This window comes from Metarhizium robertsii (assembly GCF_000187425.2).
Source record: "Metarhizium robertsii ARSEF 23 chromosome Unknown MAA_Scf_5, whole genome shotgun sequence".
NCBI lineage: Eukaryota > Fungi > Ascomycota > Sordariomycetes > Hypocreales > Clavicipitaceae > Metarhizium > Metarhizium robertsii.
The window spans coordinates 2,713,323-2,736,941 of NW_011942193.1; the positions used below are offsets into that span (position 1 = coordinate 2,713,323).

Below are 23,619 nucleotides of genomic sequence, written 5' to 3' on the forward strand. Positions count from 1 at the left end.
GCCGAGCGCCCTCCGAGCCTTCGTCGAGCCCGTCGGCATACTCCCTCGCGAGACCTTGTACAATCTGCCAACAGTAAAGATGTCAGACCCTCATCGCGATGTCTCACAATACAAGTACTCGGCCATGTCCAACCTGGTTCTCCAGGCGGACCGTCGGTTTGTCACGCGACGAACTGACGAGGCCACGGGCGATCCTGAATCCCTTGCAGGACGATTAAGCATCAAGGACATGGGTGCCAGAGTTGCGCGGGATGAGGCACCAAAGCAGAAGAAGCAATCTGGAATGCCCGCTATAGAAAGAGGTAGTCTCCAAGAGGGCGAAGATGTTCTACTTAGAGAACAACGAAGACGGAAAACGGAGGCACAACAACAGAGAGGGACCGGCGTCCTCGGCGCAAACGATGCTTTGATCGAGGGTATCACATATCGGCCACGAACGCAAGCAACACGCGCCACTTTCGATTTAATACTGACTTTAGTTGCCAAGAATCTGGGCGACGTACCTCAGGAAGTTGTCCGCAGTGCCGCCGATGCCGTACTGGAATACCTTAAAGATGATGACTTGAAGGACTTGGACAAGAAGAAGGAAATCGACGATATTCTAGGCTCAACTATGAACCCCAAACAGTTCAACGAGCTCGTTAACCTGGGAAAGAAGATCACCGACTACGACGCGCAAGACGATGATGAAGATGTTAATACGGGCGACGCTAATGGTGAAGATGCCGAGATTGATGAGCGTCAGGGTGTTGCTGTAGCCTTTGACGAGGACGAGGACGAAGATGAAATTATAAACGAGGTCCGCGACGAATCTTCCGAAGACGAAGAGGGTGAAGATGAAGATGACGAAAATGGCGAGACATCTGGACCAAAGCCAGTTGAGGACCTGGATGACGACGAGATGGTTCTGGACTCAGGTCCAGGAGGTTCCAAAAGGAAAGGCGATGAGAAGAGCTCGATACCTGCAAGAGATATTGACGCGTTTTGGCTACAGCGCCAGATTGGTACTCTGTATCCCGACGCTCATGAACAATCGAACAAGACCAAAGATGCTCTTCGTATCCTGTCCGGTGAACCAGACGAGCCCGAGGGTGAAGAGAAATCTCTTCGAGAGATAGAAAATGACCTTATGGAGCTGTTCGACTTTGAGCACCACGAACTTGTGCAGAAGCTCGTCGAAAATAGAGAAAAAGTGTTCTGGCTGACGAAGCTGGCACGTGCGGATTCTGCCGAAGACCGGGAAAACGTCGAACGCGAGATGCGCTCCGAAGGCCTCCAATCGATTCTGGACGAGTTGCGAGGAAAATCCGCCGCGGGAGATGACAAGAAACGAAAGGTAGACATCAAGATGGATATTGACGTCCCTGCCTCGTTCAACGCTGAAGCGCCAAAGCAAGAACGACCAGAGGGTCAGCTAGTCGGAGGTCTACAACCCAAGAAAGTCGTCAATCTTGACAATTTGGTGTTCGACCAAGGTAATCATCTCATGACGAATGCCAAGGTCCGATTGCCAGAAGGCTCTACGAAGAGATCATTTAAAGGCTATGAGGAGATACATGTTCCACCGCCCAAGAAGAGAAACGAGCCTGGAGATGTCTTGATTCCCATTACCGACATGCCCGAGTGGTCGCGTCTACCATTCAGCACCGCGAAATCTCTGAACAAAATTCAGTCGAAGTGCTACCCTTCGGCTTTCCAGGACGACGGCAACATGCTTGTGTGTGCCCCTACCGGTAGTGGCAAGACAAATGTCGCAATGTTGACCATTTTGCGAGAAATTGGCAAGAACAGAAACGCAGAGACCGGCGCCATTGATCTGGATGCTTTTAAAATCGTGTACATTGCTCCTTTGAAGGCCCTGGTCCAGGAACAAGTCGGCAACTTTGGTAAGAGACTTGAGCCATACGGTATTCGTGTTTCTGAGTTGACCGGCGATCGACAACTCACCAAGCAGCAAATCGCCGAGACTCAGATTATTGTCACTACACCTGAGAAGTGGGATGTCATTACCAGAAAGTCCAATGACCTTACCTACACAAACCTCGTTCGTCTTGTTATTATTGATGAAATTCATTTGCTCCATGACGACCGTGGTCCTGTTCTGGAGAGTATTGTCGCCCGAACCATCAGGAAGACAGAACAAACCGGCGAGCCTGTCCGAATCGTCGGTTTGTCTGCTACGCTACCCAACTACAAGGATGTGGCGAGCTTCTTGCGCTGTGATATCAAGAAGGATCTCTTCCATTTTGACAGTACCTTTAGACCTTGCCCGCTGCGTCAGGAGTTCATTGGCGTCACGGACCGCAAGGCCATCAAACAATTGAAGACGATGAATGACGTCACTTACAACAAGGTTATGGAACATGTTGGTTCGAACAGAAACCAAATGATTATATTTGTTCACTCAAGGAAGGAGACTGCAAAAACCGCCAAATATATCCGAGATAAGGCTCTTGAGCTGGACACCATCAATCAGATACTTCGACATGACGCGGGAAGCCGAGAGGTTCTCAATGAAGCTGCCAGCCAGGCAACCGATGCAGATCTCAAGGACATATTGCCATATGGATTTGGTATCCATCACGCCGGTATGAACAGAGTGGACAGAGCCGATGTCGAGGATCTCTTTGCCAGTGGAGCTATTCAAGTTTTGGTGTCAACGGCCACCCTGGCTTGGGGTGTCAACCTGCCTGCCCATACAGTCGTTATCAAAGGCACCCAAGTCTACTCGCCGGAAAAGGGTAGCTGGGTCGAGTTGAGCCCTCAAGATGTTCTCCAGATGCTTGGGCGTGCGGGTCGACCGCAGTTCGACACTTATGGTGAAGGTATTATCATCACAACCCAGACCGAAATCCAATACTACCTCTCCCTGCTTAACCAGCAGCTGCCTATCGAAAGTCAGTTTGTTAGCAAGTTGGTGGACAACCTCAACGCCGAAATTGTGCTAGGAAACGTCAGGACCCGCGATGAGGGCGTTGAGTGGCTTGGATACACATATCTTTTTGTTCGAATGCTTCGATCCCCGGGACTGTATCAAGTTGGAGCCGAGTACGAAGACGATGATGTCTTGGAGCAGAAACGTGTCGATCTTATCCACTCTGCTTCGTTGATGCTGCGAAAGTCAAATCTCATCAAGTATGATGAGAAATCGGGCAAGTTGCAATCTACCGAACTAGGCCGAATTGCCTCGCATTACTACATCACTTCTACGTCCATGGATACCTATAACAATCTGATCCAGCCATCCATTACCACCATTGAGCTTTTCCGTGTCTTTGCTCTGAGCGCTGAGTTCAAATACATTCCCGTGCGACAAGATGAGAAGCTTGAGTTAGCAAAGCTTATGGGCAGGGTACCCGTTCCCGTAAAGGAGAGCATAGAAGAACCGCATGCAAAGATCAATGTTCTTTTGCAGGCATACATCTCTCGACTTAAGCTTGACGGACTTGCTCTTATGGCCGACATGGTTTATGTCACTCAGAGCGCTGGGCGTATCCTGCGTGCCGTGTTTGAAATTGCTCTCAGGAAAGGCTGGGCATCTGTCGCCAAGACTGCGCTGGACTTGTGCAAGATGGCTGAGAAACGCATGTGGCCGACTATGTCACCTTTACGCCAGTTTCCTACTTGCTCCAAAGATATTATCCAGAAGGCAGAGCGAATCGATGTTTCGTGGAGCAGTTACTTTGACCTCGACCCTCCTCGTATGGGCGAATTGCTTGGCATGCCCAAGGCTGGAAGAGCTGTTTGTGGCTTCGTCGCCAAATTCCCGAGAGTTGATGTTCAAGCCCAAGTTCAGCCAATGACACGGTCCATGCTCAGAGTAGAACTCAGCGTCACTCCTAATTTCGAGTGGGACGACAGTCTGCACGGCGCTGCTGAGAGTTTCTGGATTATCGTTGAAGATTGCGATGGTGAAGACATCTTGTTCCAGGATACCTTCCTTCTGCGCAAAGATTACGCCGAGTCCGAGTCAAATGAGCACATCGTTGATTTCACCGTTCCCATCACTGACCCAATGCCTCCCAACTACTTCGTATCTGTAATTTCAGACAGATGGATGCATTCGGAGACGCGACTGGCTGTCCCCTTCCACAAGCTCATTCTGCCAGAGAAGTTCCCGCCTCACACCGAACTCTTGGAATTGCAGCCTCTTCCTGTTTCTGCCTTGAAGGTTTCTGGTTATGTTGATTTGTACCCTGATTGGAAACAATTCAATAGGATTCAGACCCAAACTTTCAATTCCTTGTACAAGACCGATCAAAACGTCTTTATTGGCGCCCCGACTGGCAGTGGTAAAACGGTGTGCGCGGAGTTTGCCATTCTTCGCCACTGGAATCAGGGTAGTGCTGGTCGAGCGGTCTACGTTGCCCCCTTTCAAGAGGTTGTTGACGCTAGACTACAGGACTGGCAGAAGAGGTTGGCTCACTTGAACGGCGGAAAGGAAATTGTCAAGTTGACGGGGGAGACTGCTACTGACTTGAAGATTCTGGAGAGGGGAGACCTCATCCTGGCGACACCAACACAGTGGGATGTGTTGTCTAGGCAATGGAAGAGACGCAAGAATGTTCAAACTATTGAGCTGTTTATCGCTGACGATATTCATCTCCTCGGAGGTTACATGGGCTATGTCTACGAAATCATTGTCTCGCGCATGCATTATATTCGGACACAAACAGAACTGCCAATGCGCATTATTGCATTGAGTGTCTCCTTGGCAAATGCGCGAGACATGGGCGAGTGGATTGACGCAAAGAAGCATGACATTTACAACTTCAGTCCGCATGTCAGACCAGTGCCTCTGGAGCTCCATGTTCAATCCTACTCAAATCCTCATTTCCCATCCCTGATGCTGGCTATGGCGAAGCCTGCATACCTTGCCATCACTCAGATGTCGCCGGATAAGCCAGCTATGATTTTCGTTTCTAGTCGAAAGCAAACAAGGCAGACTGCTAGAGACTTGCTTGCCGCTTGCGTTGCGGATGATGACGAGGACCGCTTCCTGCACGCTGAAGTAGAGCAGATGCGACCGCTTCTCGACCGTGTCCATGAAGAAGCTTTGGCAGAGGCGCTCTCGCATGGTATTGGATATTATCACGAAGCTCTTAGCCAGAGTGATAAGCGCATTGTTAAGCATCTATATGACAATGGTGCTATTCAGGTCCTCGTTGCCTCAAGAGACACATGCTGGGAGTTGACTAGCACGGCACACCTTGTGATTGTCATGGGCACTCAGTACTTTGAGGGAAGGGAACACCGATATGTGGACTACCCACTTAGCGAAGTATTGCAGATGTTTGGCAAGTCATTGAAGCCCTCCAAGGACGGAAGAGGGCGCGGTGTTCTCATGGTCCCCTCAGTGAAGCGCGAGTATTACAAGAAGTTTTTGAATGAAGCCCTACCTGTCGAGTCACACCTGCACAACTATCTTCACGATGCGTTTGTGACGGAAATCAGCACAAAGATGATCGAATCCGGTGATGATGCCATCAACTGGACCACGTTCACTTACTTTTATCGCCGATTGCTGGCCAATCCTAGCTACTATAGCTTGACCAGCACCACCCACGATGGCCTCAGCAATTACATGTCCGATCTTGTGGAGACAACATTGCGAGAGCTGAGCGAGTCAAAGATTATCGACTTTGACGACGAGGACGGAAGTGTGTCACCTCAGAATGCGGCCATGATTGGCGCATACTACAACATCTCATACATTACAATGCAGACCTTCCTCCTCTCGCTGAGCGCGCGAACCAAGTTGAAGGGAATTCTTGAAATTGTCACCTCCGCCACCGAGTTTGAATCAATTCAAGTGCGACGCCATGAAGAGAGTCTTCTCCGCCGCATTTACGACAGAGTTCCCGTCAAGATGTCGCAGCCCGTGTATGACTCGCCTCATTTCAAAGCCTTTGTCCTTCTTCAAGCACACTTCTCCAGGATGCAGCTTCCTATTGATCTGGCGAAGGACCAAGAAACCTTGCTGTCAAGGGTACTCAGTCTCTTAAGCGCCATGGTTGATATTTTGTCGTCTGATGGCCATCTCAATGCCATGAACGCCATGGAGATGTCACAAATGGTTGTCCAAGCCATGTGGGACCGAGATAGTCCGCTGAAGCAGATTCCTCACTTCGCACAAGAGGTGGTCAAGGTTTCGAATGACTTTGGGTAAGTTATCAAGCTCATTTAAAACTGAAGGGGTTTATTGTATCAGTTGTGTGTACTAACAGGGCCCATAGTATCAAGGACATTTTTGACTTCATGGAAGCCATGAACCCCGACGAGAACCCCGAGTACAATAAGCTGGTCAAGCGTCTCGGCCTGTCACAGAAGCAGCTTGCAGAGGCAGCTGGCTTTACAAATGACAAATACCCAGACCTTGAGCTTGAGCATGAGGTTCTTGACCAAGACGAAATCCAAGCAGGAGAGCCCTCGTATCTCAACATCAAGATAACACGTAATGTGGACGAGGACGATGAAGTTGACTCGACTGTGCATGCGCCGTTCTACCCGACGAAGAAGATGGAGAATTGGTGGCTGGTGGTTGGAGATGACAAGACTCGCAACCTCTTGGCTATCAAGCGAGTGACAATTGGTCGCGAGCTCAATGTCAAACTCGAGTACACTGTACCAGCAGCAGGGGAGCACGGCTTGAAACTGTTTCTAATGAGTGACAGTTATGTAGGAGTGGACCAGGAACGCGAGTTTACGGTTACAGCGGCTGAAGGAATGGACGTGGATGGTGATGAGGACGATGAAGACGAGGAGGAATAGGCGCTCGGTGTCTTGGGTTGTGGTGTTGGGGGATAATGAGTTGTGCCGTGCGAGCGAAAATGTACAATACCTGACACTGCGGGATGAGATTTATAAGGTCAACACATGGATGTCAATTTTGTTTTCTTGGTTCACACAATTTCCCACTGGACGCTGTAACTGCAGTGATGGCTACGGTTTTGTGGCAGAATATACTTGCCAATTAAGAATGTTCACCCCCATATATTACAGCATAGAGGACTGTGAAGGCTTCAATTGAGAAGGGGTCAAATACTGGATGAGACAAACCAGGACTAACAACATTAGGTGGTGGCGTCAGAAACACAGAAACACGGCTGATTGATGGTGGCTGCATTTGGGGGCTTTCAGCACGGAGACTGAGACTGAGCAAAAAACACTGTTGGGTGTGGTGTTTGTTATTGTGTGAGTGTGCAGACGTGTAAACCTGTCAACGGGCGAGGCGGTTTGCGCACAACAGCCCGCACGCGGCCATTCTGCTTTCTGCCTGGCGCGGGAATTACGAGCGTCCAACAAAGGCCAACAGAAGCTCAATGGCTGGTCTGTGAGGTCTGTGAGGCCTGTGAGGCCTGTGAAGCCTGTCGGCTCTGTCGGCTCTGTCCACGGCCTCTGGAGTCGTGGCATCTGCTGGGATCATCTCGATGAGCGACACACGGGTCACGTGATAGCTTCTTACTGGTGACGTTTGAGGTGCTTCCTTTGGCCGTTGTGCCCAGCCTACACGTATTTTCCCTTCATCACCCCCCCATCCAAGGCAAAACGCGGGAGTGACTGGGATTCTCTGCGATTGCGCAATCCAACTCTACAATCTCGGCCGTTTTTGCGCCAGCACGCCTTTTGCGACCTCATCTCCCCACGACATACGTCCTACGCGACCCAGTACGCGTTCAGCCACCTGCCTGAGCTTTGCCGTTGCTCGTGTAGCTACACAACATTCTTCGTGAAGCACGAAGTCAGGCCTTCCACTCCCACCGAACAATCGCGCGTCGCCGCCATCTCACCTCTTGCGCCGCAATGGCTGAAAAGGCATCCGAGAACGCTGAGATCACGGCGCCAGTTGCTGGTGCAGGTGCTGAGGCTGATGCTCCTGCTGCTGCTCCCGAGACCAAGGCCGACGAGGCTAAGCCTGAGAGCGGAGCTGCTGAGGACGGCGCGAAGGGCTCAGATGGTAAGTTTGGCACTTGACAAGGAAGCCGAGCATTAGCATGCGACCAAGACATCTTGTTGCCAAGAACCCTTACTTGGGCCAAAATTCTCTTCCGTCGCGTCGCAGCCCAAGGTGGATTTGCTTCACCTGGCGGACCGTGCTGACAACATTGCGCGATACCAGAACCTAAGCCCGCCGAAGCTACTGACATGACGACCGAGAAGACGGAGCCTGAGAAGGACACCGCCGCCGCTGATGCGGATGTCGAAATGAAGGACGCGGCGGACACGACGGCGGTCGATGCGGACACTACCACTGTTACCATTGCAGAGACCCCGACGGCAAAAGCCAAGGGCGGTCGCCGCAAGTCCACTGGCGGCGGTCTTAGCAGGAAGGGATCAAAGGCCCGCCTGACTCACACAGATGCCAAGCCTGGTGATCATTTCCTGGTGAAGCTCAAGGGTTTCCCCGCCTGGCCTGCCATCATTTGCGACGAGGACATGCTGCCTCATGCCCTCGTTACCAGCCGACCCGTGTCTGCGGCCAGGCCAGACGGCACATACGCTGAAGCTTTTGCTGATGGCGGCAAGCGTATCAACGACCGTACCTTCCCCGTCATGTATCTGCACACCAACGAGTTGTGAGTCTCTCGGTGCTGATGCCGCAAATGTTGGAATCGTGTTTTCCATTTGTTTACTAACGTGAATATGCAGTGGATGGGAGAAGAACACCAACCTTTCGGAGCTCAGTGCTGAGAAGGCCAAGGACACAATCAACGACAAGATGCGCAAAGACCTAAAAGCCGCATATGAATTGGCCATTGAGCACCACCCCGTCGAGTACTACAAAGACATCCTCAAGAGCTTCCAGGAAGAGCTGATTGCTCAAGAGGAGGCGCGGAAAGAAGCCGCTGCCACCCCTAAGAAAGGAAAGAAGGGCAAGAGCAAGGCTGCAGAGGAAGAAGACGCCGAGGTGATTGAGCCTGATGCATCCGCCAAGAAGTCCAAGAAGAGAAAGGCAGAAGACGAGGTTGCTGTAAGTGCTATTCCACGCGCACATGGCGAATCCAAGGGCGCCGAGGGACTGACTGGTGTTTCTACAAATAAGACTCCTCAACGCTCTGATTCTGTCAAGAAGCCCAAGATTAAACTTAACACGTCGTCTACGCCAAAGACAGCAAACGGAGCTGGTGCACCAAAGTCAACTGCTGGGTCTGCTACCAAGATAACCAAAGTCAAGACCAAGAAGCCCAAGGAGGCTAAGGAAGCGGGCGAGAAGAAGGCTGAGAGCTCCAAGGAAACTAAGATTGATCCTGAAGAGCGTCACAAGCGCAAGGTTGTAAGTCTTCAACATTTTTTTCAACACCGTCTGTCGAAGTTATGTTGCTGATTCAGCATATAGAAGGAAGTATTGTTCCTTCGCCACAAGCTCCAAAAGGGTCTCTTGACACGAGAGCAGCAACCCAAGGAGGAGGAAATGCAGAGCATGTCAGACTTCATCACTCTGCTCGAGAAGTTTGGTGACCTTGAAGTATCCATCATTCGAGCTACCAAAATCAACAAGGTCCTGAAGGCTATCCTCAAGCTCGATGCTATTCCTCGCGAAGAGGAGTTCCAGTTCAAGAAGCGATCACAGTCTCTTCTTGATAAGTGGAACAAGTTGCTGGCCAGTGACACTTCCGCAAATGGAGTTAATGGTGCTTCAGAGTCACATGCTGAAGCCAAGAAATCTGACGCCAACGGCGTGAAAGTAGACGGCGAGCCCAAGTCTGAGGCTACTACAGAGCCAAAAGCCGAGAAGGCTGATGCTGGCGAAACAACCAGTGTCAAGGGTGCCGACGAGGTTAGTTGACGAGATGCGTTTGGTGGTTCACGGGACGAGTTCTAATTTTGTCATAGTAAACATGACCTAGTTTTCTCTAATACCCTTGATGCGCACTTATGCTGCCGCTCGCTTCGGGAGCGAAACGGCTAATCTAGCACGCCACTTATTTCATATTGTGTTTACAGAATCAATCGAGGAGTTATATCAATTTTTTCGTTGTTTCAAAATTTGTCTCCCATTTTGATTTCCTTGAGGCGCAGGGGCAAGATACATTGCCGTATGTTTCAAATCAGACAATCTGGTTGGGCTGGGACAGGGTGGTTGATGTATGAATATTTCTTTGCCCAGGAAGGAGAAGGTCACAACATTGATGACAGTCTTTAATGGCGTCTTTGAGACCAGCTATTTTGCAGCTTCGCCGAGCAGAGTTGTTGTACACGAGCATGCCATGGTTATGGCTTTCGGCCAGGCATGTGTGCGAATACACGGAGAAGGAGGGGAGAGATACAAGTGAAGTGGCGACAACGGACACACAAAAAGAAAGGAAAAAACGAAAAAAAAAGGGGACACTTCAACATGCAAAAGGTGTGACGTGGCTGGGATGATGGGATGCAGGGTGAGCCAGGACGGGCCGGGGGTTCATTTTTGCAGAAACAATGGGAGCGGCGAACATATTTGTTGTCACTAGTCGGGTATCAGAGAGCCGAGGTGTCTCTTGACCTGACTAAAAGTTCCAGGTATTTATTTAGCTTATGAATTTCACGATGGGATATTCCTGAGACAAATCTGTACAACTCATGACACAAAACAAGCGTTGCCAAACGTGGCAACGTTGCGTCTTGAGTTGTACCATGAGGACGATTGGTGGCGACATGAAAACGAGGAGGTTGAAGCTGGGGCTGGTGATTGTGGTGAAGTGGCTTGTGTAAATTGGTCCACGATTGCTTTGAAGGCACAGAGTAAACATGGTTTTTAAACCAGTGCAGATTCTGAATCAGTTGGCTCATGACGAAATACTTGCTAATGCCCTTTTCAAGCCTTTCGCAGCGTCTTCGTTTTGTTGCAAGTTGCCAAGCCAGTACAGTGTCTAGTACAGTGCGAAGTGTCAAAACGAAAACGCGGTGGGAGCCTCGAATCGGCGCGTCGCTCCCCCCAGAGACGCAAGACGCAGCTCAATTAAAGCCCATACTTTCTCTGAGAAGCAAAAAAGTGTCATCACACGCTCCTCCGAGGCTCTCCCCAAAAATGGATCAGGGAGACGAGCCTCGGGATACCTTTGCCCAAGAGGACCACCAGGTATGCCGGTCCCTAACCCCATGCTCACTTCGCCCATGAGTTGGTGATAACCGGCGCCCGTGACATCTAGGTCGCTTACATCTTTGACCCGGACCAAGACGACAATGCTCGTCGGGAACCAAGGGCGCCGAAAAGACGGCGAGTGTCCAAGGGCGCTGCCAAGAAGAGCGTACAAGCTGATGAGGCGCCGCTCTTTGTGCCGCTGCTCAACGGTGCTGAGCAGGAGGCATTTGTGAGGTTGAGGCAGACGAGGTTCGAGGAGGCCTGGGCGATGGTTGATCTTAGAATCCAGGTACACAATGGGACCAAAACAAAAATTTTCATTCAAGCACAAAGACGGGTGGTAGCTGACGCAGCGTAGGCGATTTTGAGAGAATCCAACTCGGCGACTTTGGACCAAGTCTCGGCGTTTGTGAATGATGCTGCGGCCGCAGGGTATGCATGCGGTGTATTTCAAAACGTGATTATGGCACGGCGGAAGCTAATTGATTCTGGGACAAGCATCGACCAGATACCCTCTGCGTTTGTCGTGACGGGGCCGAATATCGCCTCGCAGGGCTTGTTGTTTGAACAGCTCTCCGAGACATTGGGCCAGCAGTCCGCGAGTCGGTTTGTGCGGCTGAAGTCCTCGGAGGCGGTGACGCTCAAGGCCGCGCTGAAGAAGACGATTAGAGATGCCATGGCGATGACGGGGGATGCCGAGGACGAGGAGATGCGAATTGATGAGGCGCCGAGCGTAAGTCCCCCCCTACAATATGTTATCTTTGTTTGCGTTGCTCAACCGGGAGAGGGGAGTTTAGGGCCGGCGATATCTAGAGTACGATCTGGAGGCGTTGGAGGCTTTCATCAAGCCGCTTAGGTGTGAGCACGTCTTCGTGGCGTTTCAGGACAGCGAGGGCTTTGACAGCGGCCTGCTGTCCGACTTGATTACTCTCTTCCAGTACGTGCTGTGTCTGTCCGTATTGTTCTGCGGCTAAGTCTGTTCCAGCTCTTGGCGTCCTCGGATCCCATTCACTCTGCTGTTTGGCATCGCTACCTCGGTGGAGTTGCTGCAAGCACGCCTGCTCAAGTCGGCCTGCCGGCTGGTATACGGCGCGCAGTTCGATGCCGCCCAGGCCGGCAACATCCTCGAAACAGTCTTCAAGGGCGCCGTTGCCGCCGCTGATGTCCCCTTGATATTGGGCGGCCCTCTTCTCCAGAGCATGCTGGATCGACAGCATGAGCAAGTAGCTGGCATTCAATCATTTACTAGCTCCCTAAAGGTATTTCGCGACCTTCTCCCCCTTTCTTTTCTGGTTCTGGCGTTTTGGTTTTTGATATAGATGTCTGACTTGGTCAAGTACGCATACATGTGTCACTTCTACGCAAACCCACTCAGCATACTTTGTTCCCCTGATGGAGACGACGCTCCCCAGGCAGAGCACCTCGAAGCAGCTCGTAATCTACCTTCATTTCGGCACGCTGTCGAGCGGGAAGTAGAGAAAAACACGAGTGAATCACTCCAGCACGCCAAGTCTCTCCTTAACAGCAACGAGTATCTCCTCGACCAAATTAGACGGGGGCACAGTAACAAGCAAACCTGGGCAGGGAGATACCTTCGGTCCCTACTGATAGTACGAGCTGCGGGTGCACAACGGGGGTCTTTCTCAAGAGCATATGTCGACGGTCTGGAGGGAAGCGCTTCGATGCCCTCTGAACAGTCTTCCCTGGCAGCGTTTATCCGCAGGATGAACCCAGATGAATTATCCAAAGTACTGGGTGACATCATTAGTATTTTCAAAGAGGGGGACGCAATCCTGCGTTTGGGCCCATCTATAGACGAGCAGGATCAACAAGTGCAAACGACACTGGAGACCAAACTTGAGGAACTGGAGCGGCTCAAAGCCAAGGCAGACGAACAAGGAACGCCGCTACGAAGCAAATATAGTGGACAAAGCAAAATCATGCGCACAACTGTCATCGCGCAAAAGGTCCAGCTGAGTCGGGACTCTGCGGCTCTTCGCGATGATGATAAGACATTTACTGAGATTGTCGACCAAGTGACGGATGTACTGTCTGCGTATCGTCCGGATACAAACGCCACCGAGGTCTTGTTTGCCGAGTGCTGGCTCTACGACTCCAAGTCACCTTCGCGGCAAGTATTTGTTCCTCGACCACGGGCTGTGTTTGAGCGTAGTCTCGGTCGTCCGCACGACTATCTGGGATGCTCATGCTGCAAAACTGATGGCGGGGGCTTGCAAGCAACTCTCCCTTCAACATCTATCCTGTACCAGCTGTACCTTGAAACAGGGAACTTGATCAACGTGGCAGACTTGTGGTCAGCCTTTCATACCCTAGTGAATGAGAAGGAAGATGATGATCGGAAAGTGTTGGTGATGTTTTATCGGGGTCTTGCGGAGCTCCGGGCTCTAGGATTCGTAAAGAGTAGTAAGAAAAAGGTCGATCATATTGCCAAGGTGAAGTGGCTGTAGAAAATTAACCTGCATAGTCCGCTTGTACATACATAAACCTGCTCATTTGGAAATGAGGCCTCTAAAAATAATACAATTTCAAGCTGAAAAATGATCATGCAGAAGGTTCCGGCTGAAGTAGACAAAGACAAGGTGCACTTAGACGGTGACACGGCCAAAGTAATGTGTCCGTTCAGTACGCTGCAGTTTTTTTTTGGCAAAAAAAAAAATTCACTTTCTGATATGTCTCCGACCCAATAATCACCAAGAGAAGAGCGTTCGCAATGTGACGAGAATCGTCTGCCAAGGATCAAATTTACGAATTAGCATGTGCTCTCTTGTATGAGGGCTTCACCGAGCCAATACCCGAAGTCCCCGCGTAATTAAACGTCTTTTATTGCAAGACACATGACACATTTGGCTAGTTATCAACCAACATTTCTACAGCGCCTGCCTGGAAGAGCAAGAACAACAACGACGCGGACCAACCAAGAGAGGGGTCTCACAAGGACAAGCACAGGCCTCTACTGAGAGTCTGGCTGGCTGATAATTAAGGCAAGGTTGGCTAGCCCATCCACGATTAACGGTTGAATTCGTGAAACCGATAAGGACTCCGAGGCGAACAGACAAAATGGCGTCGGAACGAAATTACACATACACAGAAATAGAAAATGCGGCGTATTTGTACCGAGGAACTTCACGGGTAAACTAGAACACTCCCACGCAGAGAACAAGAAGAAGAAGTTGAGCAGCGGACGAGGGTGATGCCGGGGAGTAAATGAGACATCTGACGGAGCGCTGAAATTGAGGGATGCTAAAAAAAGAAGCCAGAGTTGTTGAGATTGGTGTGTGAGGGAGAGACATTTTGACCCGCTTTGGGCACTGGGCTTTTGCCAGGAGATGAGCGAGGCTTTTGATTTTCGAGTCAGCAGAGACGAGACAAGCATGCTGATGAGTCTCGTGCGTTTAGTGGATCGAATGTCTGTTTGCTCGACTACGCGGAGACACAGTCAGAGTGAGATTTGTGCGAGTCGTGCGTCGTGATTTTTGTGTGAACTTGGTTCGGGCGACGATGGTTGATGCCTTGACCTGGTCGAATGTCTCGGACGAGAGGCGTTGGGCTAGCGGAGTGAGTGCTCACGGGTTGGGTCATGAGCAACCCATGTCGTCGTATTGTTTGCGTTTTCAGAGAGACTATGACCATGTGGACAAGTGACGGCCGGGTAGAGCGGGACAATGGACGGATTTTGCCGTTTTTGCCTGACGCTCGTCATGTTGATGATGTCTTCACGGTGGCCGTTGTTGTGCCCCCATGATGCCGACAGACCGAATGCTCTCAAGTAGTGCTGCTGGGTCAATGTGGAATGCCGCGAATGCACTATTCCTTGCTCGGCGTCAAATAGCTACTAATGCACACATTAAGCGGATGCAAGTATGGCGTCTTCGATACCACCGCAACTACGGAGTATATGGAGTAGTACTCCGTATAGACCAGTCCATACGCCATTTCTTAGCCAGTAGTCAACAGCATCGACACATTGAACTGTGTATGTATTGGCTTGGCTTCCTCCGCTGTGCATTTGGGGCTGGGTTAGGTGTCCCGGAGCAATATCCCATTTCGTCTGGCAATAGTCAGGTAATATGCAATACTATGTTGTGTTGGATATCACGGGCCATGTCTTGCACGTGCAACAACTAAGACGGGAGGATCTCCGTTTCGAAGTCCAGGTCTTCTTGCGGAGATTAGGGAGCGAATCGACCTTGGTATGGCACGATATCTCGGCCGTGGGCAGGGAAGAGAGGCACTCTGTACAAGCTGATTCGCTCATCCTGCCTCGGATAACTGGATAGGGCTAGTGTTTCGATGGCAATAGTTGCTATTTGTGGAAGTAATTGATTGTGAAGTAATGGTACTCCGTATAGTAGTGCGGAGTACTTCCAAGGTCGTTTGCTGTCGATGGGCTTGTCCGTCTTTGCTTTGTTTTGCTTTGCTCGGGTTCGTCTTGCCTCGTCTCGCTTCGTCTTGCTTTATTGATTTGCTGGTCACATTCCAGACGTCGATGACTGGGCCTGTTAGCTTGGGCACTTGAGCAGTTTGAGTTGCCTTGGCTTCGGCGCTGTCTCTGATTACGGACCAGTCGCACGTCGTCGTTGCTGTGGTCCAATAGTCCAACCTGTTCCATCTGTGTCTGTGAGTTTAGTGAGTCTGTCCCATGTTGGCCTCTTGTCCTGGACCCCTGGTGGGTTCAGGCTCCGCATTCACTTCTGTCCGGGGGAGAAAGAGCCCTCGAGACAGTTACTATCACAATCGCAATCGTTCCAAGATTCGCTTCCGCCTTCGGGAAGGAGCTTCCCTGTCCAGATGTCCACGGAGCACCCAGCACTGCCAGCCAAGTGTTCGCCAGGTGCAGAGATGCTCCATCTTTAGACTCGACATCTGGACCCCGGCCCAGCCTCAACATTGTTGCTTCTCTGTCCTCCATAACCCAACCACTGACCTGCAGCTGGTGACGTGCAAGGCACATTGGCCAGCGACAGGGACAAGCTACAAGTAATATTGCAACATTGATCCGTCCCTCATCTCTACTTCCCCTTATCTACTCCGTACTCGTATGCCCTCATTGCTCATCTCCTCTTTGGCATTGGGAGCCAGCAAAGGTCCATCGCATACAACCCAGCATGGACCTCGTCTCCAATCCTCCAGCTACCACAACCACACACTGCCCGACCCCCATGTCCGGCTTATGTCTCACTTCTAGACTGCGTCCGTCGCATAAACCACGAGACGGCTGATGTTCTTTTCCTCTTTAGCATTCTACTCACTCTGCGGAATACTTGCCTCTAGTCGACAGATCCCTGTCCACTTATGTATCTTAACTACTCTGTACAGGCATACGTTTTGCTACAGAATACACAAGGCTGGGGCTCGCCGACGGGCATCATAACAAGGTGCCCATTCTGCAAGGGAAGAACGAGCCAAGACTGGCCACTCGCGTGGCTCTTGCTGCCAACAATGCATCGAGGAACCATGACGATGATGATGACCGTCCGGGTTCCGGGGTCGATGTTGGTGGACGCACGAAGATGCTAGTACTGAGTCTCCACCAACAACACGATCCTCTACTCCGAATGCTGCACCCGCCACCCTGGCAAGCGAGACAAAGGTTCACGCTTTGCCCTTACCAGCAGTCCTCTCCTCGCCTTACTTCATTGTTCGTACCCTCCAGCTAGGGGCCACCTTAGGACCAGCTATAGCACCTGCGTCCCCATCTCGGGCCTGGTCAATGTACGCAGTGCGCCATGCGATAGGCCCTGACGCAGGTCTGCTTTGTATGTGTTGGCCGCTTGTGCCGCACCTACTGGCTTGAGCCTGCGCCTTGCCTGCCGCCTCCATTTCGCTCCAGCACTTACAACCCAGCAACCAGCCAGTCAGTCGCTAATAATCTCTTTGGCTGGCACGACACGCAACACGATTGTCATGTACCAACTAACTAACACAGAAAAACTCATTAGACCCGGCTCCAGCGAGACCATCATGGTCTGTACATAGGAGGAGGTGGAGACCAAGGCACGCCCCCCCGCGCCATCCCATGCCACGGCCATCCATGGGTGGTTCATGGCTCATACAAGATGGAGAACAGCTGAAATCCAGGACTTTTGAGTGTCAGTCTGCTTTACTGGCGCTGCCGGGTGCGGTTAAACGGGACCATAGGACGATTTAGTACTGGGCCGGTGAGGGTTAATACAAGAGGGCTGGGACGCTTTTACACTGCATGTAACAATAAAACCCTTGATAGTCGAGTTCGTCTCACTTCATTGATAACCAGCCTGGTCCCCCTCCTCTCCATCTTACCTTATACCACTCCGTATTGGTTTCGTCTACTTCCGCTTCTTCCTTTTATTATCCCATACGTGCAACAGTGTTGTGTACTACTGGCCCAAACTGAAGTCAGGAAATTTAACGCTTTTGTTACATTGGCTGTTTACTGACAGGAGCGCTTCGACGGCGGATAGAGCCTCATCAAGGTTTCTCGAAGGAGCGAAAACGGAAAGTCAAACGTGGTGCCGCATACCAGCCAGAGCACGGATCCGGCAAACCGCTTCACATTCCAACCTAGCCCATCACCACCCAAAGCATCAGAGAACATTGTACTTGATCTCCAGTATCGCCGTCTTCGACAAAGTCAGAGTTATAACCTTGCTCGGGTCTGTTAGTAGGGCCTCTTTGCAGATTGGTCGCTTCGATATATCAATTTCGAGCATAATTGGGCAAAAGCGGAACAGAACTACATATACTTGATTCCAGCCACATCTGTGCAGCATACCAATTATTCAGCTTGCAGAACGCCTGAAAAAAAGGCGTTTTCCTGTGCTTCAGAGACACCATTGCCTTTGAGATTCGATCCCGGTATATGTGCGCACACAACTCGTTTAGATGACGCACCGAGAGATGATCCCTTCACAACAGCCCCAGTGCGAGACGTTTATTCAACGTCGTCTGGCACGCAACCCAGGTTTAGCTTACAAGTTGCACCAGATGGCACTTCCACTATCTCCTCTTGTCCAGCTCACCACTGGCGCTGTTCATCCAGATTTCCCTCGAACTGTTCTTCAGTTTTGGCTGTTGACAGATGCGCAACTGGAAAGCCTGGCTCATTTCTACCACCAGAAATCACCCTCACCTTGGACGTCGCAATACCCTTGTCCCATAGTCTGGCGCTCTGACGTTTCTCTGGAGGAGAAGCGTCGTAGAATGGGCAAGTTCATCGGTTTAAGGGGCTGCGATTCACCGGCATGGCTCAAATCAGAAGACGAGATTGCTGCGGAGTCACGGCTAGCTAGTATGGTTGCCCAACAAGAAGAAACTTGGAGAAGAAAGGTTCACCCTTGGTGAAGGAATATCGACCAATGAACCGACACGAGAACGAAATAACAATCGCGATGACAGGGGAATAGCAGAGGGCAACAATGCGCCCTATTACGCTGTGTGTCCTCGCCTCGGCTGTTTGAGTCTCATGTCTATGAAACCGGAGTTGGCATATTTTTCATCTTTCGACTTGAAGTACATATTATCTACACTATCAGCGGTGCGCATTTGTATTTGGGACACGTTTTTATACTGGAGGCGCAATTCTCTTTCAACGCACAGCATCGGAGTTATTACATCTTTTGGGAGGGGACGATTTGTATCTAGGTCTTAGTACACGTTTGAAAACTGAGATCAGTCAATTGACCTGTTTATTACCATCGGTTTTCTGCTTTGGTTTTTTTATTTCAACCACGAGTGCTTGAAAACACCGCTTTCCCCTTGTACATGAGATAACTTACAATGACTTGAAGACGTGCCTTGATTTGCGCACTACAGGCTCTGTTGGAGAGTACAACACAATCAACAAATAAATTGCAGAGTGCAAATCGCACATTCACAAGACAAAGACGGGACGAGACGAGACGCAGCCTCAGCCGGATGGCACTATCAAGCACTGAATTGTCAATTCCTATGCGCCATAAACGCCATGTCCTTGATATCCCATATGCCCCCCCTATGGCATACACTCAGCTCCAGGCTTCATGATGTGGTCAATAGTATTACAAATGCCCATCATTCTTTTCTTGAGATAGTCCCGTTTATTAAGGGTGCTGGGACGTGTACCAACGCTTATCTTGGTTCATTCGCCTCGCGACCACAGGTTTGACCGGTTGACAATTTTCTATTTTTCAGTTTATTTTTTGCCTTTCTTCCCCTTGGACGGTGTATCCACGAGCACAGCATCATCCTCGCTGGCTCCATCCCTGGTCGAGCTCTTCTCCGACTCGTCTAGTTCTTTCATGAATTCGGACTGGATCTGGCCACGGCGCTTCTCCCACCACGCCTTTTCAGCGGCTTTTTGGGCCTCGATTTCGCCTAGGGATGCACGGAGACGGGTGTTGGCGGCGATTTCGTGGGCAGATTGGAAGATTGTCGGACCCCAGTTTGGTGCGAGGGCATTAGCCTGCAAACCCTATTAGTATTCTGCTCTAGCCTCACAAGAGATGCCGACTGAAGAAAACAGCTGGACAACCAAAAAAAAAAAAAAAAATAGAAACATACCTCGGTGACTACGTCTCGCAACTCTTCCTCCATCTCCTTCTCGGCACGCTGGAACCTCTGCCACAAATCATCGCCCACGCTGCCGCGCAGGAGCAGAGAGCTACACGCCTGTTTCGCCGACTTGATTTGGATCAAACGATCGATGTCCTCGACGGCACGCCGTAGGAGGGCGGCCTTGAGCACGCTATCGGGGACGCGGGGGGATTTCTGATTGCCGTCTTCGGGGTCCATGTGCAGGAGGGAGAGGTATACATTGCGCTGGAGATTGGGACCGAACCAGGGAGCCAGGTTGGCGCTTTCGGCTGCCATCTGGTTAGCAATTGTCGTCGTTTGGAAAAATTGTAGAGTCAGACATGAAGATTTGACATACCGGCCTTTCTCTTGCGGTAAATGGTCGAAAAAGTCATGAGAGCGCCTCCGAGGACCATCAGGTAGGCAAAGGGGAGGGCGAGGCCCACCCAGTCGATATCGAACATTGTGGTTGATTATTACGGAATTGCAGGATTGGATATAAAAAATCAGAACTCAACGACAGGTTGTGGGTGGGCAGTTTATAAGAATCGTCGCAAAAATGCCTGGTGGGAAAAGAACGTAGGAGAGATGGGACCATGTGGGAGCTTCTCACTATGACACTTGGCTACTTACTAGAAGCTAAATTCGTGGTTGCGGCCATGTGCCTGAGCAGCGCCGTTTTAAGGTTTGCAAGACTCCTCTGTGGTCGGCCGGCTCCAGGTCAGCGAATTGCAGCCGTGGTTACAAGAGCGGCAAGGACACTAAGCCTAACATGTCCACTGCCCAGATCTGCACATGTGGCCAGTTGGCAGACAGCAGTGCGAAGCCGCGCTGCTGACTTGGAGGACGGATAACGTCGGCCCGACATTTCTCCAGGCTTCCGAGAGCTATTACCAGGCACCTTTGGCAATGACGATTGACGCAGATGTGGGCGGGTCAAACGTTAGGTATATCTTGCTGAGGTCAACGGCCAAGAGTACTTCTGCCATACGTCGCAGAGCTTGGTTCCACTTCAGTCATCGACGTCGATGAGCTTCCACGCCGCCGTCCTTCATCTCGACATCAAACTTGACAGTTGGCCAACCCTGCTTTTTCCCTTCGCTGTCACCTTCTCTCTACCCATCGAGGCCTAGAGAAGTGAAATTTTTTTCTACTCGCTCTCCCTGCCACCGTTTTGCCCTGTGCCGAGCTTACTTGACTGAAGCACGAGCCCCACCACTTCACCTACCTGGTGAGCCTTCGGCGAGATTGACAGTAGCAGAATCAGCATCGGGAAGGTGGCCCGTCATGCTGTTGCGACTACGAGGGCCGGATGGCATGATCCGGCTGGCGGTGGAGGAGACAACGACCTTTGGAGAACTGGGAGACCAGGTCGGTGCTGTGATTTTGCTGTCGGTCGATGCAAGTCGCTAATGTGATGATTGTAGCTGTTGCCACACCTTCCGAGCACCGTTGATCCCAAGACCATCACCCTGTCAAATGCTCCAAACGGAGGCGATGCCAAAGTCCTGGTTGAGATAGCAAAATTCAAGGTTGGACAAATCGGACTCAAGTAAGCATGTTGAAACCGCCATCCAACAACTGGACGGACCGAACTAGACGAAAATGTGGATGGAGATCTGACCTTTGCCTAGACATGGCGATTTAATTTTCATCAACTACAAACACGCCAACGTAACCAACGGGGCTACCAATGGCGATGACTCGGCCAAGACAACATCCGGAAGACTGAACGGCAAGCCCGTCTTACCGACAGAAGATATGCCAATCAACCCACGAGTAGAGAGAATATCCAAGCCCTGGGAAGTAGTCAAGCAATCTGCGCTCGACAACCGGCTAGACAAATTGGATGGAAAGATCCCCAGAGGCCGCGACAAGATGTGCCGACACGGACCCAAAGGCATGTGTGACTATTGTCAACCGCTGGATCCGTTTGATCCTGGATATCTTGCCGAAAAGAAGATCAAATATCAGTCCTTCCACTCACACCTCAGAAAGATCAACTCCTCAACCAATAAGCCGGAGCTCGGTAGCTCTTATATTCCTCCACTTGTGGAACCCTTTTACCGAGTGCGACGGGATTGTCCTACCGGCCATCCTCCGTGGCCAGAAGGCGTATGCACAAAGTGCCAACCAAGCGCCATTACCTTGAATCCACAGCAGTTTCGAATGGTCGACCATGTTGAATTCGCATCACCGTCCATTGTTGATTCCTTCATTGATGCATGGCGCAGGACCGGTTCACAGAGAATTGGTTTTCTTTATGGCCGGTACGCAGAATACACTGAAGTTCCGCTTGGTGTCAAGGCTGTGGTGGAGGCCATCTACGAGCCGCCGCAAGTAGATGAACTGGACGGCATAACGCTAAACGCCTGGGGGAACCAGAAAGAAGTCGAGCACATAGCCCAGCTCTGTGGACTAGAACCTGTCGGTGTCATTTGGACAGATTTGCTGGACGCGGGTCGGGGCGACGGCTCAGTGGTCTGCAAGCGCCATGCTGATTCATACTTCTTATCGTCTTTGGAAATTTGCTTCTCATCGAGATTACAAGCACAACACCCCAAGCCGTCAAAATGGAGCGACACCGGCAGATATGGCTCCAATTTTGTGACTTGCATTATTACGGGAAATGAACAAGGCGAAATCGGCATCTCTTCATACCAGATGTCAAATGAAGCAGTTGAGATGGTGCGGGCTGACATTGTGGAACCATCTGCCGACCCGACGGTTATGCTGGTTCGAGATGAGGAGGAAGACGATGGATCTGTCAGCCGGACACGGTACATTCCCGAAGTATTCTATCGCAAGGTGAATGAATATGGCGCCAACGTTCAAGAGAACGCTAAACCTTCATTCCCTGTCGAGTATCTCTTTGTCACTCTTACACATGGCTTCCCCGCAGACCCGAAGCCAACATTTACCCAAACAGGATTCCCTATCGAAAATCGCGAATACATTGGGGAGTCCCAAGAACATTCTGCCCTTTCCAAAGCTCTCAACTTATCCGACACCGGCCAAGAGGTTTCCAACTTTCATCTACTATGCTTCCTCCACCAAATGGGCATTCTATCCAAGGTTTGTGTCCTTTTTTCTCTGATCTTTTCTGCATATTTGCTACTGTTCCTAGTTCACTGACACATTTGACTCTATTTTCAGGATGAGGAAGCATTGCTGTGTCGAGTCGCGAGTCAACACGATCTCGCCGAATCTTTCCAACTACGTTCAACAGAAGGCTGGCAAACCCTCCAGGCTATCCTGCAATCGACTGGTGAGCGACTCCCCAAGCGTCCGCGAGATGGCCATGCCACCACCTCGGCAGACTCTTCTGCGTATGATTTTTCGACGCGTCATGTTAGTGCGCGTGACTCGGGTGAGCCACTTACTAAACGCTTTGCTGCCTTCAGGCTGAACGAACGCCGGACGCCGAACCGAGACGCTTAAGTTTGTTCCGGATCGGGATGATCCACGGAGTTGATATCTGATTGGCTGCTGGGATTGTGAATCGCCTACATAGGTAGAAGTCAAATATACACATTGCAGGTTTCTAGATAATGTCTGGCACATTGCATGTTACATTTAGATCCAATTTTAGCCTGTAATTTCCAAGGTATCAGTAGCATTTCAATTGGGTTACCCTTCTATAGCGGAGATACCGCAGGGGATAGCATATTACTCAGCATATAGAGCTCAGACGGTAGCTTGGAAGAGTTCTTCAGACGTCTGAGTCTGCAGAGAAACATTCCAGCTGACCGTGTGATGCTCGGCTGACGATGGATCTTGGGAGACTAGCGATAAACATCAACCTGTCCAGCAAGGTGGCAGCCTTGCTGTTCCAGAGACAATTTGTCCATGTCCCGAACCTCGACCCATGCTCTACGACGTATCAACAGATCTGGCTGTGGCCGAGCTTCTAGTGAAGCACTTGGCGGTCAGAATGGTAATAATCAAGCAAGTGGTGGCCCTAATGTCCAAGGTCAATGATAGTCGCATGTCCGCTCCCGTGATATCAC

The 23,619-nt window shown here is 50.8% G+C and overlaps 6 protein-coding genes across 6 annotated transcripts; 5 read left to right on the forward strand and 1 right to left on the reverse strand.

The window, feature by feature from the left end:
• Window positions 1-79: 79 nt before the first annotated feature.
• MAA_07215 (pre-mRNA splicing helicase) lies at window positions 80-6,771 on the forward strand (the record flags this gene model as incomplete). Its single annotated transcript, XM_007825213.1, has 2 exons — window positions 80-6,165; window positions 6,237-6,771. 2 exons carry the CDS (start codon window positions 80-82, stop codon window positions 6,769-6,771), a joined length of 6,621 nt encoding a protein of 2,206 aa, XP_007823404.1.
• Window positions 6,772-7,803: 1,032 nt separating this feature from the next.
• On the forward strand, window positions 7,804-9,787 carry MAA_07216 (PWWP domain-containing protein; the record flags this gene model as incomplete). Its single annotated transcript, XM_007825214.2, has 5 exons — window positions 7,804-7,957; window positions 8,120-8,576; window positions 8,650-8,971; window positions 9,044-9,274; window positions 9,338-9,787. 5 exons carry the CDS (start codon window positions 7,804-7,806, stop codon window positions 9,785-9,787), a joined length of 1,614 nt encoding a protein of 537 aa, XP_007823405.2.
• A 1,218-nt stretch (window positions 9,788-11,005) lies between these two features.
• MAA_07217 (origin recognition complex subunit) lies at window positions 11,006-13,527 on the forward strand (the record flags this gene model as incomplete). Its single annotated transcript, XM_007825215.2, has 7 exons — window positions 11,006-11,056; window positions 11,127-11,348; window positions 11,418-11,491; window positions 11,558-11,792; window positions 11,944-11,996; window positions 12,045-12,318; window positions 12,397-13,527. 7 exons carry the CDS (start codon window positions 11,006-11,008, stop codon window positions 13,525-13,527), a joined length of 2,040 nt encoding a protein of 679 aa, XP_007823406.2.
• A 4,429-nt stretch (window positions 13,528-17,956) lies between these two features.
• Window positions 17,957-18,400, forward strand: MAA_07218 (beta-xylosidase; the record flags this gene model as incomplete). The annotated part of the gene is made up of 1 exon (XM_007825216.1): window positions 17,957-18,400. The coding sequence occupies one exon, from the start codon at window positions 17,957-17,959 to the stop codon at window positions 18,398-18,400; it is 444 nt and encodes a 147-aa protein (XP_007823407.1).
• An 829-nt stretch (window positions 18,401-19,229) lies between these two features.
• On the reverse strand, window positions 19,230-20,073 carry MAA_07219 (translocation protein (Sec66); the record flags this gene model as incomplete). The annotated part of the gene is made up of 3 exons (XM_007825217.1): window positions 19,230-19,499; window positions 19,598-19,899; window positions 19,968-20,073. 3 exons carry the CDS (start codon window positions 20,071-20,073, stop codon window positions 19,230-19,232), a joined length of 678 nt encoding a protein of 225 aa, XP_007823408.1.
• An 823-nt stretch (window positions 20,074-20,896) lies between these two features.
• Window positions 20,897-23,050, forward strand: MAA_07220 (nuclear pore complex, npl4 component; the record flags this gene model as incomplete). Its single annotated transcript, XM_007825218.1, has 4 exons — window positions 20,897-20,980; window positions 21,037-21,161; window positions 21,244-22,684; window positions 22,766-23,050. The coding sequence occupies 4 exons, from the start codon at window positions 20,897-20,899 to the stop codon at window positions 23,048-23,050; spliced, it is 1,935 nt and encodes a 644-aa protein (XP_007823409.1).
• Between the last annotated feature and the right edge of the window lie 569 nt (window positions 23,051-23,619).